Source organism: Anabas testudineus, chromosome 18, assembly GCF_900324465.2.
Source record: "Anabas testudineus chromosome 18, fAnaTes1.2, whole genome shotgun sequence".
In the NCBI taxonomy this organism is placed as follows: Eukaryota; Metazoa; Chordata; class Actinopteri; order Anabantiformes; family Anabantidae; genus Anabas; species Anabas testudineus.
Genome location: NC_046627.1, coordinates 13,144,060 through 13,163,332, shown reverse-complemented (window position 1 = coordinate 13,163,332; position 19,273 = coordinate 13,144,060). Strand labels below are relative to the sequence as shown.

At 34.8% G+C, this 19,273-nt stretch overlaps 1 protein-coding gene across 2 annotated transcripts; it reads left to right on the top strand.

The window, feature by feature from the left end:
- The first annotated feature begins 961 nt into the window (after window positions 1-961).
- LOC113168640 (broad substrate specificity ATP-binding cassette transporter ABCG2-like) lies at window positions 962-17,332 on the top strand. Of its 2 annotated transcripts, none has more exons than XM_026369679.1 (21): window positions 962-1,036; window positions 3,130-3,203; window positions 4,387-4,473; window positions 6,229-6,301; window positions 6,437-6,567; window positions 9,971-10,030; window positions 10,273-10,387; window positions 10,756-10,908; window positions 11,459-11,616; window positions 11,979-12,081; window positions 12,226-12,274; window positions 12,362-12,460; window positions 12,551-12,661; window positions 13,413-13,558; window positions 14,063-14,145; window positions 14,325-14,414; window positions 14,800-14,924; window positions 15,183-15,337; window positions 15,758-15,847; window positions 16,034-16,104; window positions 16,882-17,332. In XM_026369679.1, the coding sequence occupies exons 4-21, from the start codon at window positions 6,266-6,268 to the stop codon at window positions 17,027-17,029; spliced, it is 1,923 nt and encodes a 640-aa protein (XP_026225464.1). In that variant the 5' UTR covers window positions 962-1,036; window positions 3,130-3,203; window positions 4,387-4,473; window positions 6,229-6,265; the 3' UTR covers window positions 17,030-17,332. The 2 variants fall into 2 exon arrangements, with proteins under 2 accessions (XP_026225464.1, XP_026225463.1); XM_026369678.1 differs by having other exon boundaries at window positions 4,270-4,473.
- Window positions 17,333-19,273: the final 1,941 nt, after the last annotated feature.

Genomic DNA, 19,273 nt, shown 5'->3' with positions numbered 1-19,273 from the left:
ACACAAACTCTAGACGCTGACCTAGAAACCTTGTGACCGACTGCGTGTGTGCTGACCTTCTGAAAATGTTGGGTCTGTATCTGTGTGACCTAACAACATGTAACTGTTATTTATACTAAAGAATTTAAGCTGCAGTTTTTTTACAGTGTACAAGCAAGAGGAGGGGGAAATACATACATTTGTATATGTGGTTAGAAATATTAAATAAATACAGTCTGAACTTTATAAACCAGGAAACTTTGTTCAACCTGTATTTGTTTTGACAGGTGGGTGCATGTGATTAACATAATAATAATAATTATTATTTACCATTAATTTACATTCAATAACTTATAATGACAGTAGGAGATAATTAGATATTAGCAGGTACACTTTACTTTTTTGTGGAGCTATTTTCATTCATTATATCTCTGTTGGTGCTTTCTGGTTTCCTACATGAACTTATACATCTGGAAACTGCACATTTAACCTTCAAGTATTAAAACAGCTGAGAAAGTGATAGTACCACTAACAGGGGCAGGTTAGAGGGGTGGCCTGGGGTGGCATAAGCCCCCGAAAAATCTGTTGATCCACCTTTGCCAGACTCAGAAGGTTCTAGACACTTTTCTTATGTTTATACATGAATGATGAACAGAACAATTAAAATACATCATTATTATTATGAAAAATAATAGATCGATGACATAAATTAATTATATATATTTTTTAATTATTTTTTTGTCACACTACAATAATAAACTAAGTTGCATATTCACCATCTCTTACATTAATAAACAGTTTCAGGTAACACAGCCCCCTAAAGGTTGGCTTTTAAATTTAGAGTTTACACATTTTACTAATCTTCCTCATGTCTACATGTGTAATGAACAGGTACCACGCAATGTTCAGCTCCTCTGGTGATGAACCGCTGCAAACCATGTTTATAGATAAACTACAGTGTCCACAGTTTTCGCACGAAGGAAAGCGCCAGTGCAGCAGCATAAATAAGAGTCCAGCACAGATGGATCAACTAGATCAGGTCCTGGGTTCATAGACGGTGAGTAGACGTAGTTTACTTTTTACCAGTTTAGTTTGTTGACAATGAAAAATTATAAAAAAAATCAACAATTTGCTGGAATGTCTTTTTAAAAACTTTTTATATAACCACGTTACCATGTATTATAAATATGATGGTTGTTGTTGTAAAAACTGCAATTATTTGGTATAAATACCGATTATAAGTTGCTTATTACTTACAATATTTGTGATTCATTATGAATTATAAGTGAGAGAGCTGTCGTAAAGGATGCTTTTTTAAAAATTTTAAATAAATATTGATCAACTAGAGTTGATTTTTCTCAATTCTCAATGTAAAAGTCTACTTTATTATAATAGTTACAATAAAACACTGATTTAAGGAGAAAAGGGATCTTAGCTCATTTGTAAACCAGAGTTCAGTTACTAAATCGTAATCATGATAATGTAAATAATATCTTGCTCTAACTTCTAATAAGTTCACAGCACACAGGAAATTAAAGAAGTCATGTTAATCATCATTTCAGGTTAAGAGTTTTATTCTTGAGCACTGCTGACATAGTTTTGGATGACTTACAGTCCCAAAAGTAACTTATTGTTATTATTATTATTATTAATTTTTTTAATAAAGCCTTTATGGAGCTCATTTTCTGACCCTCTCTCTAAAATAATTGGTCAGACCTGGTCAGTTTCTGTCGATATGTTCCTGAACATAGTTGCTAGAACTGTGTGTAACTGCATTAAGAATCAATGGATTCAAATTATTTATTTAAACACTTGTTGTGGCTCAGTACTCAGTTGCATCTAACAGTTTAGACATTTAGGTTTCAGATCAAAGTGATACTGTTCCTCTGTGCATGTTCATGTTCATGCTCAGTACACCAGGGATTTCCTTCTTTTCCAGGACTTTCCATTTGGCTGTAATTATGTGTCCAATGCTTCTGATTGTTTTCCCTCCTTTTTTTGTATATATATTATATATAAGATGATGTAACCAGTGCTCTGGGAGCATGTGCAGGCCGGCCCTCTTCAGTTGTTTGACACGTGAATTCATTTATTCATAAAAAAACACAATTGTCTATACACACAGATGTAGGTGGAGGATACTTTGATCGTATACTGTATATACACTACAAACCACATATGCACAGTGTAAATAATGGTGATTTAAATAACCTGAGTGGTTCAGTTTGTGCCAAGTTACATAACAGCACTAGTCGCATGGTGCCGTTGTGCATTACTGGTGTGATGCACTTCAGCGGGATCAGGCTCTAAGGGACAGAGGGAGTTGTAAATTGCACATGTTGAGGCACATTTGTGATTAGTCACATTGATCATTTGATTTGACTGGTGTCATTTTCTGACTGTTAGTACATCCTGCATCCTCTGACCTTTGAACTTTTTCATCCTGTTGAGAAGCATTTGAGAAGTTAGAGTTTGTTTCCATTTACGCATGTGAATATATTATTTACCTAGCATTACTATTATTTTAAATTTGACATTAGAATATATGATATATGTTAAATGAGGACGTTTAAATCTGCTTTAGTACACTAAGCACAGGAAATCAGCAACAGGACATGTGTCCATTTAAAAGTGACTTTAAAAGTAAATGAGAAGAACAGGACACGTTCGTATAAGGTTTCATTGAATGTTCCTGACACAGGCTGAAGCTCATTTAGATGTACATTACTGAGGTCTAACCAGCAGATGGCGCTGCTGAAGCACACAACAGACACACAAACTTATGGTGACTGGTGGATTCCAAAGTGATGTCTTTCTCTCTGAAATATAAAATATAAATACTCAAAGTACCCCAAAGCTAGAGTACATTACTTCCGTAAGTGTACTAAGTTACCCTCAGTTATTTCTGCCACGAAACTGCAGAACTGCAGGTATTTGTTCGTGTTTTCTCCACATTGACTCAGAACCAGAGGATCTTCATGTGTGGGGAACATCCAGGTGGAAGCAATCACAGCCTAATTAAGAGTTTTATCCAGATATATGCAGTTTTATGTCTAAATCTAACTGTTGTGTTGTTTATGCCAGTAAATATTTTATTTGTTTCAGACTGCAGTACTCATACTCCTTTTTTATGGTGTTTTTACTTTTTAGTTGTGTAATTGTTCGATCTGCAGGGCGGGGCTAAGAGGCAGAGACACAGTGGTATGGCTCTGAGCAGACTGTTGGTAAGAGCACATGCATTGTTTATTTATTGTAAATAACCTGTGTGTTTGATTAACTTACTTACTTACTTTTTAAATGTACCATTACACATTTTGGAGGCTTTGTCTTGGCTTATGATCCAGTGAGACAACTTAAGTGTCCTGTTACACTTGGTCAAGCGGACCACACACAAAGACAAAGACTGAATAAGTGAGGAGGAGGTAGTTGTAGAAAACTAAATATATTAATGTCATTTTATGTCAATTTACATTGACATAAAATGCCAATGTGAATTGACATTTTGTTGTTTTTGCATAATCTGCTTTTTTTAAGGAATGCAACGGTCTGCTTTTATTTTTGAAAATGTGTATTTCAACATTCATTTTTGGCTCAACGAGTGGATTTTATTTTACTAAAAGTATGATTTTTACTTACTCACCGCTGTTTACCCACCAACTAATTGCAGATTGAAATTAGCTGTTAGCTAAATGTGGTGCAATGTGTCTATTCTCTTTTTATGAAATTGTTTATGTACATGATCCCTGAGAGAAAACCTATATCTATCTGACATAGTAGTTACCTTTTTCTGCAAACTATTTTTCATAAAATATTTTAGCTCTTAAAATGTTGTTTTCTGATAAAATGCAAAATACTAGTATTTCAGCCTATGTTTAATGCAAATCAGCTCATAAATAATAGCTGCCATTTTCAATTTGATGTAGCAATGTTTTATTTTATTTTATTTCTTATTTGAAATGTAAATGTAAACACTAGATTTACAGATTTCCAACAGAAAACTGGTTTACACATTTATTAGATTAAAAAAAATCAAAACAGGTTGACATTGTCTTACTGCCCTGCAAGTAAATGTTTTACCTCAACACCTTATAAAGTAAACAAATAAAGTTCACACCAACTCCAACAGAAATGTAGCTTCTATTTTTTTTTTTTTGTGATTAAAAAAAAAAAAAAAGTATAAGCAACATAATAATAATAATAAGCTTATGGGTTATTTTAAGAAGGATTTTGTAATGCAGGACTTTTATTCGACAGCGATGTACTGACGTCTCATTTTAAATGCTTACACAGGGAGAAGAGGCAGCGTGACTCACACACTGGTTGCTGCCTTCCTCTCTTCTTCTCTTATCATGACTCAGCCATAAAACACACAGTGAACAAACTGCTCTCGCACTCTGATCTCTGCAGTCTGTGTACACACACTCTCCTGGTCAGTGTCCTCTGGTTGTCGATGTCCGTCAGCAGCTGTTCACACGGATTTTCTGGCTAAGACAGGTGAGAAATGAACTCTGGTTGTTGCCTGTGTATTGTCACAGAGATAAATCTCATGTCTGCACTGCTGTGAGAAAGATCAGTTTACATCAGGTTGTCAGGTTTAAGGTTTTGTTTTTGACTGAATGGGACAGAACACAAACATAAAAATGAGTGGTGGAAGGTACGTACATGTCCGCAAGAACTTCAGTGTAACTAGTGATTTATTTCAATGATTTTAACTACAGCTACAGTTAAATGTTACTTTTCTGATTCAAATATTATAATTTGTGACATTTTATTATAAGTTACAATAAGCCTTCTCAAATGACTCAGTACTTTTTATTCTGTAGCACTTTGAATATATAGACTTTGCATGTAATTGTATTTCTGCAGTATAGTAAGTCTTACCACAAGATTAATATCACAGCTGTTTCTGCACTTTAATGGATTTTCATCATAACATCAGGGTAGCTTGTCATGTGTAGCATACTGGTAAAATACCAAATAATAGAATTCATTATAATTATTATATGTAACCCTGGTCACTTAGAGTAGAAAAACATAATTGTTAAGTCACACAGATTCAATGTCTTCACTGTGTGTGTATACTACTTTAGATACTGTGTTAAGTATTTTTCACTTTATTATAGGACAGCTTTGATTAAATGGACTGTTGAGTAAAGAACTGTAAATTTCCCCAAATTCAGCATTTAGTGAAAGAGTGTTTCTTTTTCCAAATAATCTAACCCCAAAATAATGTAGTTGTTTGTAGGTTTCATGGCTTCTGATATGTTATTGTCAGTAAGAAGCTAGCTAAGTAGATAATGTATTTGTCTTTAATACTGCTACTAGTACTACTACTAATAATAATTGTACTGGACAATAAAAACAGACATAACTATAACAAACTAAAGTGACTAAATCATTAAAAATAAACTATTTAAACTAAAAACACATGGAAGGAGGAAAGGCAATTTGATTAAAATGTATTAGACCTCCATGACAAGAGTTAAAAGATGAAGCTGACTCAGACAGTCTGATTTCCTCATGCAGGGCATTTTAGTTGAATTCATGGTTAAAAAGTTAAAAATCTTAAACTCAATCCTAAAACAAGGAGTCAATAGAGAGATAAAAACTAGGCGTAATGTGGTTGAACCTCCCTGCTCTACCGAACAGGTTTTAGATGTTTTAAATCTCTAACAGATGCAATAATGAAGGCCAGAAGAGATAAGATCATGAATAGTTTCTACATCACTTAAATTGAACGAAGATTTCATTTTTGCATTTTTACTCATAAGAAACAAGATTGGACAAGTTTGGTAATATGCGCAGTAGGGACGTTCAGCTGTGTCATTAGCATAACAGTTAAATGAATCTTTTTATCGACCAAGGCAAGCACACCGCAGAAACTCAAGACCTAATTGATATGATATGAGAATCAGTTTCAAGCAGAGCCAGCTGTACCCATTTAATGCCTCCAATGTATCCAACAGAATTTTATGATCAGTTGTGTCAAACACAGCCTGCATGTGAATGTTGTGTGTTTATATACTATATGTTTATAATATGGATACATTAAAATAACCTCTGTATCTTCTGGCACATCCCCTTGAATCAACAAAGTTTGTCTAATTTTACTTTTAATTATTTATGTTCAGCTTTCCATTCTTTTACATGGATGGTCAAATTTCATATATTGAATTTTAATATATTGAAATTGACTTTTACATTTTGGAAATTACTTTGTTTTAGTAACAGCAAAATATTTCTGTGAAGTGTTAAAGGTTAAAGGATTTCAGAGAACCAAGAGAAGATGGATCCTGGGCTGAATGGAGCCTCAAAACACCAGGTACCTTCTACTTTCTCTCCTTAAATATTTAAAAGTTTATTAATTGCAGAAGGAAACTTTGTTTTCGTACTCCCTTGATGCTAACAGTAGAGATTTTAGAATTATGTCAGCTGGGGTGAGTTGATTGTTTTTCAGTCTGCAGATTTGGGACATCAGCGGCATGGTGCCACTGTCAGTTTCCACAGCATTTACTACAAGGTCAAACAGGGAGGAAGCTGTTTTTCCTGTAAGAAGGCTGCAACCAAAGACATCCTCATTGACCTCAAGTGAGTGCACTGTTGCTAATGTGCTGCCAAACCAATCTTCTTCCAAACAATCGTATTTCTTGTAGGCAGCTGTGTTTATATGTGTAAACAAGCGAAGATTAAATCACAAAATGTGTTAAGAATAAAGGAGTGAACTGAAATCCACACAACTACTAATAAGCCTAAAATAAAAGCCTAAATAAATTAATAAACTGTGGAGTTTTGGGTCAAAAATGACATTTAACCTTTTTCTTTTTGTATAATGTTAAATGTCTTAATTTGCTGTATGTTAATCAGCATTAGTAGTAATGTTAAGATTAACATGTAAGTGATATTTCACCTTCATTCAAGACACAAAATCCAAAACCAAAACTATGCATGTAAATTTGAATAAGATTACGTATTTGGTTCTAGGAGCTTGACAAGATTTCTCAACAAACCTGACTTGTGACCATGCTCATTAGCACATTTGCAAACCATTTGCAACCTGCAGTCATTCAAACACCACTTCTGTTCATTTTTTAATTCAAAGACATAAAAGCAAAATCCAGCTCCCAGGTGACTCAGTTTGAACTCTGATTTTTGGTAAGCTGAGGTGCCTGTGCAGTCATTTTGTGTTTGTTTGGCTACGTGCTGACGGGAGGCCCATACGAGAGGCAAACGTGACACGATCAAGGCCCACTTGGATCAAACACATACACACATACATTAGGAAGGAAGTTAGCTTTGTCCAGGGATTCGGGTTCCCGTTTTTTCCTCTGTGGCACAAATGCACATGCATACAAAAGCTTGTATGAAAACATTGACTATCAGCTTAAACCAACAAACAGACATGGTGACCGGATGCTGAACTCTCTCCAAACCTTTGATACTTGACTGATTGAGAAAGTTCAGGGTGTTATTCACAGAAACATGTTGGTTCTCTATAACCTGAAGAAATATGACCATGCACACTTTGGCTGTTTGCCACTATAGTGGTAGGGATAAAGATTGTTTTCTATTTTTATTAACCACACTAGAATCATGACTGCAGGTCAGTCAGTTCACCACTTTGGTCAACACTGAAACAGTCAACAACCATGAGATATATTATTTCCATTAAGGTTTGTACAGACATTTATAACCAAAGGTTGAATCCTACTGGCTTTCGTGATCCTTTGACAGCAGAAGGTCACATTTTAATATATTACCCCAAAACTTACAACAGATTCACGGTCTCAAGATGATTAATTCTTACTTTTACTTCTCTGCTTTGGTTACCCTCTGACTTTTCTTGATCCACCATGAGGTTAAAATCTATGTGATTGTTATTTGAAAACCAGCAGTACTTTGTGTTTAGCACAAATTAGCACTAAACACTAAACCAAGAAGGTAAACATCAGACCTGCTTAGCATTAGCATGTTAGCATTGTTGTTGTGTGCTGACTTACATAACTGTTAGCTCGATGGTCATAGATCTATAGTCTTTTTTTCTTTTTTTTTTTCCAGTTTAAACTGTTTTTAAAAAAATAATTTAAATTAGCTGTTTTGTTTAAGATCAGATTTGTTTAAAAATATCTAAAAAAAATTGTCAAGAAAAAAATTAAACCCCAAATTTTTTCCCTTTGCACTTAAAACAGGATATTCTTTAGTAATACAGCATGACTAGAAATGACCAAAGTCTCTGATTATAATCTGTTATGAAAAGGGTCAAAGTTTTTGATTATGTGTGTATGTTATGAAAAATGCAATTGGTCAAAGTGCAGTGAGCATGTCTGTATGCACTATGTTTATAGTGGGTAATATCTCTGGTATTTTATTGTTCAGTGTGTGTATGTGCGTGTGTAATCATTGACTAGCCTGAGTCAAAGTTGAAGGTAGGTTTAGTCAGGAAAATTGTTATACTGAGTTAAAGTTGAGTGTTTACAGATACTCAGGAGCATTTACTACTTCAGTAAATCTGTACACGTGAGAAAGATGCCTGCAGATTACTCAAACAAGTTAACAGCAGGTCGCTGCTCTTCCGCTTGGCAGCTGAATGGCATGTACTTTACCTACATTGTAGTTACCATTTAACCAAAGCCACTTCTCTGCACCTGAATATTTTTTCAGGTGAAACAATATTCTGAGGGACAAAACTACACCTCTCAAACCTTGGTGTGTTTCTGCTGCCATGGTTGAGACAGACATAAGATCAAAAAATGGTAAATGGTCTGCACTAATATAATGCTTTTCTACCTAGCTGGCACTCAAAGCACTTTACACTACGTCTCATTCACCCATTCACACACACAAGCACACACACACACACCGATGGCAGAGCTGCTGTTCAGCTGATCTGACTCACTGGGGGCAACTTGGGGTACAGTATCTTGCCCAAGGACACTTTGGCATGTGACATGGCAGCTGGGAATCAAACCACCAATCCTGTGATTGGCAGACAGCTGCTCTCTACCTATTGAGCTACAGCCATCCCTTCAAAAAGAAGGGATGAAACAAAGAACAGGCTCTTCATATCTGCTATTGTTAACAGGATTATGAAACATACTGACTAATGGCCTGATCGACATTGAACAGAGGAAGTTGTCACATTGTGTTTCTCAATCTCTGTTATTGGCGGTTTAAGTACATGAATCACTTGATTCCCAGATAAACCAACTTTCTTAGTGAAATACTTTTTCTGAATGCTATTTTTGAACTTCAAGTATGCGCTCACTACTTCAACTTAAAAACATAACTTTAAGTTGTACTTTGCTTGTACTGGAGTACTTTCACTTTTATGCAAGTACTATATTTGATTTGCATACTTCCTCCATCTCTCACTCTCTTCACGAGGTGAAATTAAACTGCAGCATCATGGTTTCAGTGTTTTTAATAGGTTAGGTCATGTGTCTTGAATTTACCTGAGTAATGGTTGGTGCTTAAAGGAGGAAGTTCTCAGTGTTTGTCTGAGTCAGCAAAAAAACAAAACCATGAATCAGACTATTGCAAAACAATTTAATAAAAAACTAAAAGCTCACTATATTCTCAGTTTGCTAAGAAAAAAAACACCTCAAAACTGTTTCAGTTCCTGAAAAATGTGGCAACATGGAGGAAAAAGAGAAAAAGAACGGAAAGTGCCTTATCAGTTTAAACTAAAGTAATGAGATAAGGAAAAAAAAAAGAGAAATGGCTCTTAAAAAATAAGCAATATGTGACAAAATTAAATTGCACCTCCAAACCTCAATAATAATCAGATTATGTCTTCATTGTAGGAGCCAACTGTAAAATAAGATAAAATAATAACTGTTTTTTTTGCTAAGTAGCTGCTGGTTATCACATACTAGTTACTCAACATTGATAAGAGTGATAGTTGCAATACTTTAAACTGGCAAAGAACAGACAAAAGTTAGTTTTTTTCTAAATATATTACTATATTGATGTAATCTAACTATTTTTCTTTCAGTGGGATCATGAAACCAGGTCTGAACGCTATTATGGGTGCAACCGGAAGTGGGAAGTCATCGTAAGTGTCATGAATTATGTTTGTTATTATGTAAGAAGTTAACGAGATATGTTCACACATTGCTCCTGTCCTGGCGTGTAACAGAAAATTGTATTGTCAGAGAAGTAGTGTTATTAGTCATGATCATAAATTATGTTTCACATTCTGCTTCCTGTGGATCTTATAAGATAATCTGCTTTGGAAATAACCTGTGACGTTTACAGATGATGTCAGGACTGTTGAAGTAAATTGTTGTCTTTTAGGTTCCTAGATGTTTTGGCAGCCAGGAAGGACCCTGCAGGTCTTACAGGAGAAGTCCTGATTGACGGAGCTCCCCAGCCTCCAAACTTTAAATGTTTATCTGGATATGTTGTGCAGGTGGGTGAGACAGGAAGACAGACAGGATGCTGGATCCACAGGAGGCAACTCTGTGACAGGAAACAGTAGTGCTGCTTTAATTTAGGAGAATTTCCTGGTCCAAGCAGAAAGGAAGTGCACAAAACATAAGATGGGCTTCATAGGTTGACTCTGGTTTAGTCCCATGTGGTATATATATATATATATATATATATGTATATACCACATATATAAATGTGTGTATTTATATACTGTGTGTATATATAAAATTTTAGAGGCATACGAAACTCCACCCAAAATTATATCTAGTCTTTGTGTTCTTGAAGAAAAACACCATTTTTCAGCATGGACTGTTTTGATCACATAGTTTTCTGTTTTTGTTTTTGTAGGACGACGTTGTGATGGGAACTCTGACCGTCAGGGAAAACCTAAGCTTTTCTGCAGCACTTCGTCTTCCATCAACCATCTCTCAGCAGGAGAAGGAGCAGAAAGTTGACAAACTGATCCAGGAGCTGGGTCTGACCCGAGTAGCCAACTCCAGGGTGAGGAGAAAGTGAGGAAGAAAGGGAGTGATGAAGAATGACAGTAAAAGAAGAGACAACATTAGTGATTTAGGAGTGATAAAATGAAGAATAAAAGGCAAAAAAACTGATAAAAAATGTGTGTGTGACAAAAATTAAAAGTTTAAAAGGACAAGTGACAAAGGGCAACAATAGTTATGATAAGAAATGTAAGGAATATAATAGAATCTTTATCGTCATTGCACAAGTACTACGAAATTGAATGCAATCCTTTTAGTGCGAGTGAAAAGAACAAATAAATGGAGTAAAACTCTAAAATACACACCTACACACACTCAGTCATCCTGCAATTATTATACAGCTTCCCATATTGAATATTGATTTAGCAGCGTAACATTGCAGATAGTTTTAGCAGAGTTCAAGGCAGCAATGGCTCTGGAATAAAAACTGTTTAAAATGACAATTTTAATTAGTTAAACAAAAAAAAAAACATAACAAAAGAGAAAGGATGAAGTTTCCTAGTGAATACATTAAATCAGTGAACACCATCACAAGTGTATGTTGTGTTCAGGTGGGCACCCAGCTGATTCGTGGAGTCTCCGGTGGAGAGAGGAAAAGGACGAACATCGGCATGGAGCTGATTATCGACCCGCCCGTCCTCTTCCTGGACGAACCCACCACAGGCCTCGATGCCAGCACGGCTAACTCTGTGCTGCTGTTGCTCAAAAGGTGCATACACACACCTACACAGTTAATCTTTGTGGTGACGAAAAACCTCAGCAGTTAGAGAGCAGAAAAAGGTTTTATTTGAAGTTGATAAAGTCCAATTTTCACTGTGTACTACCTGTTTTTGGTCTTTATCAACTCAACAAGAATAATACCTGGCTTCATTCATACAGGAATTCCGTTAATTATACAACTAATCTCTTTCACATACAAGTATCACCAAAAATATCCACCTTGACTTCCACAACAACATCACACTTCCTCCTTCTGAGCTTCTATCACACAATAGTCATTACCCACACAACACTAGCTGAGATCCAAACATCTACAAACCAGGCTTTAACCAGTTTACCCTGTTTCTTTAGGATGGCAAGAAACGGTCGCACCATCATCCTGTCCATCCACCAGCCACGATACTCCATCTACCGCCTGTTTGACAGCCTCACGCTGCTGGTCCACGGCAAACTGGTCACTCACAACTGCTTCTTATTGAAAAATATTAATATTATATATGCATTTATAAACAAACAGATGCACATCAGCTAATGTGACTATTATTTTGTTTACGTGACTCATTAACACTTTTGTTTCCATAATATATCACATAACCAGGTTTACCATGGCCCTGCACAGACCGCGTTGGAGTATTTCTCAGACATTGGTAAAAACACAAGATTAACTTATGCATTTTGATTTAACCTGATGTAAAGGTGATTTATATAATTTACTTTGGAACTTAATTTCCCAGGATACACCTGTGAGCCCCACAATAACCCTGCTGACTTCTTCCTGGATGTGATCAATGGAGACTCGATTTCTGTTGCCCTCAGCAAAATGGAAGCTGAAGGTACGAGGCTGGTTACAGTTGCATGATGTCACCAAAAAACATGAAAAACTATTTAATAAGAAATCAAATGACACCTTCTTCTTTGTCCAGATCTAGATCCAGATTCAGACTCTGTGTCAATATCCAGGCGAGGGATCGAGGACAAGCTAGTGGAAGAATACATCAATTGCTACCACTATAAACAGACCAAAGCTGAGCTAGGTACAAAACCATCATGGATAGAATCTCATTATGTGTCATCTGATATATTTTTAAGAAGATAAAGTTAATTTGAATTTACTAAACACAGAGTGAGATGTCTTATCAAACACTGATAAGAAGTATTGCAAAAGTACTGGTTGAAGAATAACCAGCTGAATCCACGCCATGAACAAATATACAGTATTTTTCTTCAGTTTTTTTTTGGTGGTCAATTACTCCATTATGTACTAAATTATTGTGGTATTGGAGAAAAGTTGCCACTTCCCTTGAAAATAATTGATATTCTAGACTTTTTTGTGAAAGTGAAAATGGGGCGCTTTTTTTTTTTTTTAAGTTAAACATTTTCCCATTATTCAGATTTCTTTGAACACTATTGTGGGTTACGCAATAGTGGACAATGGCTCCACATATGTGCATCTGAGCAAATTATTATAATTGTTAATTTGCTTCAAAGAGTTTAACTCATATTCTTTATTCATTCTTATAAAGTAAAATATTTCAAAGATTTACTCTTTTAAATTTCGATGATTATGCCTTACAGGTCATGAAAGAGATAAATCCAGATAAAGGATTTACAATATAGATGTCCAACTTTTGAAAAGCATGTTCATTTATACAGTTAATACTTTGATGGTTGATGGTTGAGGCTCCTTTTTACTGCATCAATATTATGTGGTACAGAGGTGATCAACCTTTGACACTGTTAGGCAGTAATATCCATAATTTAATTCTGCCCCCTTTTCTCTTTCAGAAATGATAATTCGGGGAAAGCAGCTGACCACTACTGCTCCTTCCAGAACCATCACCTACAACACCAGCTTCCTGACACAGTTCAGATGGGTTCTCAAGAGAACATTTAAAAACATCATGCTTAATCCTCAGACCTCCATCGCCCAGGTAGAAACATGAAGCAAACTTTGCAAAAGTAGAAGGAGAACTTAATTTAATAATTAACCTTTAGTACTGAATAGTATCAGTTTGGCAAATCTCTGAAGTGTAGCATGATATCAACTGAAACTTCCATGTATACACACAAGAAATAAAAAATCCAACAAAATCAGAGGATAAAAAGAAAAACTAGTGCTTAAAATTTGTCCAATTGGCATGCAGTTGACAAGAGGAACTGGAACATCAGGTATCTGAAACAGACTTTTAGCATTTTAGCAATTACAATTAATGTACAATTAAATGCTTTATGACTGTAAATTACACAAAGATTTAATTTTTACTCATGTCTTTCAAATAAATTTGACACCACAGCTATTAGCTGGTTAGCTTAGCTTAATTTATAGACAGGAAACAAATGGAAACAGATGAACGGGTTCAGTCCATAAAATAATATAATAATGTTCATTCACTACAATGACAAGTATTAATTAAAGCTGTTTTGTCCTGTTTTAGGTAGCGGTAACGTTGTTCCTTGCCCTGGTTGTAGGAGCCATTTTCTTTGATGTCAAGAATGATTCGAGTGGAATTCAGAACAGGTATTTTATTATACAATGTAAAATGTGTAAAACTGTCTTCACCAGCACCACCTTGTAACTTTAGTTTAAGAAAGCTTACAGTAGCTCCTATCAGTAGTAGAACCAGTTGTGGTAGTAGTATTACCAATATCATTGTAGCAGTAAACTTGTACTTGTGTAATGGATTGTTGTGTTTTCAGGTTTGGCGCTCTCTTCTTCATCGTTGTGAATCAGTGTTTCAGCTCCCTGTCGTCTGCTGAACTCTTCATTTCAGAGAGGAAACTCTTCATGTGGGTCTGACACACACAGTTTAAAAAAAATAAAAATACTTCCAACAACACTTAATTCTGATTCGTTACACAATTATCTAATTTGTCTTACTCATATTTGCAAATGTTAAAATATCAATTTTTGTTTTGGAGGAGTTGTCTGCTAGTTTTTATGCTAGGCTACACTAACCATAGCTTGACTACAACTCCATATAATGTTAGTTTTTTCATGTCATCTCCCAAAACAAACTATAAACAAACTAAAATACAAGCTTATACTTCTTGGGACATCTTCATTTTTTTATTTTTTTTATTTTAGTTAATTAAATATGCAAATTAAAGTATTAAAACGATACTGCTAGATAAAGTTCATTTTTACTGTTAACGTGTTTATCTCTTTCTCTAGTCATGAGTATATCAGCGGTTACTACAGGCTGTCTGTCTACTTCCTGTCTAAGATCCTGTCTGACATCATTACTTTAAGGACCATACCCGCCATGGTTTTCACCTGCGTGGCGTACTTCATGATTGGTGTGTAACATAACCACATTATGCTACTGTATGTATAAATCTATGTTTCTGATCTTTTTCTATACTTAGTCTCTACATTTAAGACCATAGTCTGTGTATTTGTTGTGTATATTTACATCAATTTGAGTTAATGTTTAGTTTATTCTCATTTTTAAACAGTTTTCTTAAAGTGACTGACTTTAGTGAAATTGGTATTTATCAGTTATGCTTTTAGTGTATCTACTTAATTTTTTTTTCTGTGTTTGTATGTGTATATAGGTCTTAAACCCACAGCAGAGGCCTTTTTCCTCTTCATGTTTACCGTCATTCTGGCAGCCTACACAGCCACCTCCATGGCTCTGGCCATCTCAGCTGACCAGACAGTGGTGGCCATCGCAAACATCTTCATGACCATTGCCTGCGTCTTTATGATGGTGACGTATACAAATTATTTGTATAATTCAAAATACAATTATTATTCTTTATCTCATAATTATATTACTTGTACACTTATTCAATTGATCACTATTATCTTTGAAAGTGTTCAGTTATCTCAAATTTTTTTTTACCATTGTCATTCAGCACATACATGTCTTTTTCATGCATGTATTTGCATGGGCCATAGATGTTTTTGGAGGCGAAAAGAGTTAATTTCACAAGAATTAAGTGTTATATTGGAATAAAAAGCACAAGTGAAGTGAAGTGTTAATCATGATAAATTATCTCCTTTATAATCATGCAGCACTAACACATAAAGCTTTAACAACAGACTTTATCAGCATTGTGTTGAATAAAGAGATTCATGTAAATTTATTATGTCACCTGTCTACCCTCTCTCTTTATTTTTATTGCAGATATTTGCAGGTTTACTGGTGAATCTTCCCTCCATTGTTCCCTGGCTTGCTTGGTTAAAATACTTGAGTATACCACGATATGGCCTCACTGTACGTATACACACCTACAGTCAAATCTGTTTCTTTCAGTTTCTCCAACAGCAACTTCTGTTTGTGCATTTATTCTATTGTGGCTTTCAGAACATTTCAAACAGTATTTGTTTGTTTCCTTTTTAAACAGTGCAAACACTGTACACTTGAATTCATGGTGTATTTGTGTTTTGTGTCTCTCTCCAGGCTCTGGAAATCAATGAGTTCACTGGGCTGAAATTCTGTGACGGGTCAAACGGCAGCGCCTACCAACCCATGTAAGAAACTAAAATTACACACACACAATCAATAGATATTCATTCATATGTGTATGATGTGTTTTAAGTCATTCAAGTCAGGCATCACATTGGCAACACATACTTCATTTTTTTGCCACAGTAACAGCGCCTCCTGCTGGAGATTAAAGCACTACTACAATTAAATTGTTAGATCATCCCTTTGCAGTTATACACCTTGTTTATATATTATGTTGTATATAACTACTGGGGTTTTCTTTAAGTCAGAGTTTTAAAATATGTTCTATATTTAGAGAGTTGCCAAACAAATGCTGTAACTCCTTCAATGACAATAAAAAATATGTTGAAGTGAGTTACATACTGTGGTTAGTTAATGATTTTTTTCATCTTTAATTTAAGTAGTTAGTTGTTAGTCTATAGTTAAAGTGTGAATCTGTGTTGGGTCAATAAAGCACCTACACAATACTGGTTTACACAGTACTATGGGTAGAAAATACTTTTGATCCAGTGAAATTGTTTTAATAAAGGATTATTATAGTGAAGGTCAATAAATAAATAAATGAGTTACTTGAGTTAAGTGTCACTTTTATATTTTTTTATTACTAAGTTGCACAAAATCAACTTGCTTATTGCACAGTTGGTTAGTTGGTTGCTTATTTCTTAAACTATAAGCTTCATGGCTTATAGTTATATATAATATAATATATATATTATATATAATATAAAACTTTGATAGTATGATAGATGAGATGAAGATGCCAATGAATTAAAGTGCAAGCCTTTGTGCTATGTTTCCAGTTGCACAGGAGAACAGTTTCTGGAGGATCAGGGTGTGGATTACTCCACCTGGGGATTTTGGCAGAACCACTTAGCACTAATCATCATGATCATCTGCTTCCTCACCATCACTTACCTCAAACTGCGCTTTATCAGGAAGTTCACCTAAACCATCAGCAACACGGGAATCTAAGAAGCAGAAAACTCTGCAGTTTAAATCTTTGTGCAGCTCAGTTGTATATCCTACTATTTTTTGGGGGGGAAATGTTTGTAATTATAAAGTGTTTTCACTTATGGTTGATTGATGTGATAAAATATGACTTTGTAATCTTCCAGATGTATAAAACAGATGACTTGTTCGGAAAATTGTATTTGTTGTTTATAGATATGTTGTAGAAAAGTTGATTATTTATTCACTCCATACTAACACTGTAGCATTTCACTGTATTAATGAATAATTCAGCACTTTAAATCTCAAAGCAAAAAAAGCAATTTTTTCAGGCAAATAAGACTTTTTTTTTATATCGTTGAATTTATAGAAAATAAAATATTGAATTTGAATTTTGAATTTAATTATTGTTCATTTTGAAATTATTTTCAGTGACACTGGCATGAAAATATTATTTGATCTTGAAAATGGTTCAAATGAAGTTAACTCGGCGCATCTCATGGTATTTGTCAGCAGAGGGAGTGAAACACCCACCAGTTATCACTGTACTGATGTGACAAGCTCAAGTCAAATGATGATGATAACATCATCTGCTGATGAAGTTAATGACATTAAGTTGAAAACTTCTTTAATAAATATTTTCTAAATCAATTACCTGTGCCAAGAATGCCTTAGCTGGACCAACATCTAAAGTGAATGACTTTGGTGAATGAATTTGTAACAAATCAGTTTATAAAGTGCAGGAAAGTCCTGTGAAAATCTGGATCCATCAAATGGTTATTTTTGCTTTACTTAAATTTTTAAGCAATTTAACAGTTGTTGATCAATGATCAGATTTTTAGATTGAATACTCATTGCATCATTGCCATTGAAAGCACCGGAGTAAGCTCATACTTTAAGTTCAACTTCACTTAATGTTGTGTTGCCAAACATGATATCATGACGGCACAACTGAATTTCTAAACTTTGCCAAATTTCTGCCACTTTCATTTGGTATAATTAGCAAATGTTCTCTTGATCTTCTCTCGCTCTTGATCCGAAATCGAAAAACAATCATAAAAGTTGCTGTTTGGTTTTAGTCTAGAGTTAAGGTTAGAGAAAGTTTTTGTTTAATAAACAGTGTATGTCAAGTGACTGTTAATAATTTCAAAACTGTATGTTGTACTGCAAGATCAGATATTTAGATTCAGGAGTAGAGGAAAGTATTTAGGTGAAAAAAGTGTCTGGGTACATTTTACTGATATGTTTGTCTCTGTGACTTGTTATTCATATTAACCTTCTACATTTCACTATGTTATTGTATAATTTTAATGAGACAGAGTTAGCTTAGAAATGCTACATAGCTGATATGAAAGTAACTATTAACATTTAGCAAAATGCTAATTTCATCATGTTAACATGTTCACAAACATAATGAATTGTGTTTATTATATTCACTAGGTGAGCTTAGCATTTTAGCATGCTAACTTTTGACAGTTAGCATTAAAAGCAAAGACAGTTCACTGTAAACTGTGCATATAAACATCATGTTTGTGCTGGCGTATAATTCAGAGGATCGCTAAAGTCAAGTCTACCAAAAGTCAAACTGCAAGTTCCTTGAAATACAGAATTTCATTGCAGAAATATTATGTTTCAGACCACAAACAAGTGCGAGACCACAAGCATGGCAAGAAAAAAAAAAACAATCTGCCTCATTTTGTTTAGATAAGACAAGATAATGGGAGAGGATCATGAAAACACAAGTATAACAGATAAGTATTGGTGCACAGAAGGTGTGTATGTAAGTAAACAGACAACGCTTCCTTAGCAACTCTGTCACAGCATGAACATGACGTTGGGAAATGTCTCCTTCCACTCGAGTGAAGCCTGCATTAGCTGTAAAGATGCAGGCAGACACACACCTTTGTGGTGCTGTGTGTAACAGGAAGACCTTTGTGTGGGAAGTGCATTAAGTGGAGAGTTTCCTTAAACTGTTTAATGGGCCCTTGAGCAAGGCACTAAGCCACCAGCTCAAATAAAGAATGGCAGGTTTATCTCCACAAAATGAAGAAATTAAATTGTTCAGAAACCTATTTGGCTAAATTGATAAAAATGAGACAAGATTAAACTGTAACTGTAACTAGATACATACTAGATACATTCAAAATCAATTGCTTTGATTTTTTTTATGTGCAAGTGTTTAAAAAAGCCCAGAAGTAAAGTGTAAAATGTAAAAGTTATGTATTCAAAAGTTCACATTTTTGT

Bases quoted from the DNA above. Each gene is read 5' to 3' on its own strand.
- LOC113168640 (XM_026369679.1), top strand. From the start codon at position 6,266: ATGGATCCTGGGCTGAATGGAGCCTCAAAACACCAG. The intron at 10,388-10,755 runs GTGGGTGAGACA...TTGTTTTTGTAG, and splicing joins TATCTGGATATGTTGTGCAG to GACGACGTTGTGATGGGAAC. The intron at 10,909-11,458 runs GTGAGGAGAAAG...TGTTGTGTTCAG, and splicing joins CCCGAGTAGCCAACTCCAGG to GTGGGCACCCAGCTGATTCG.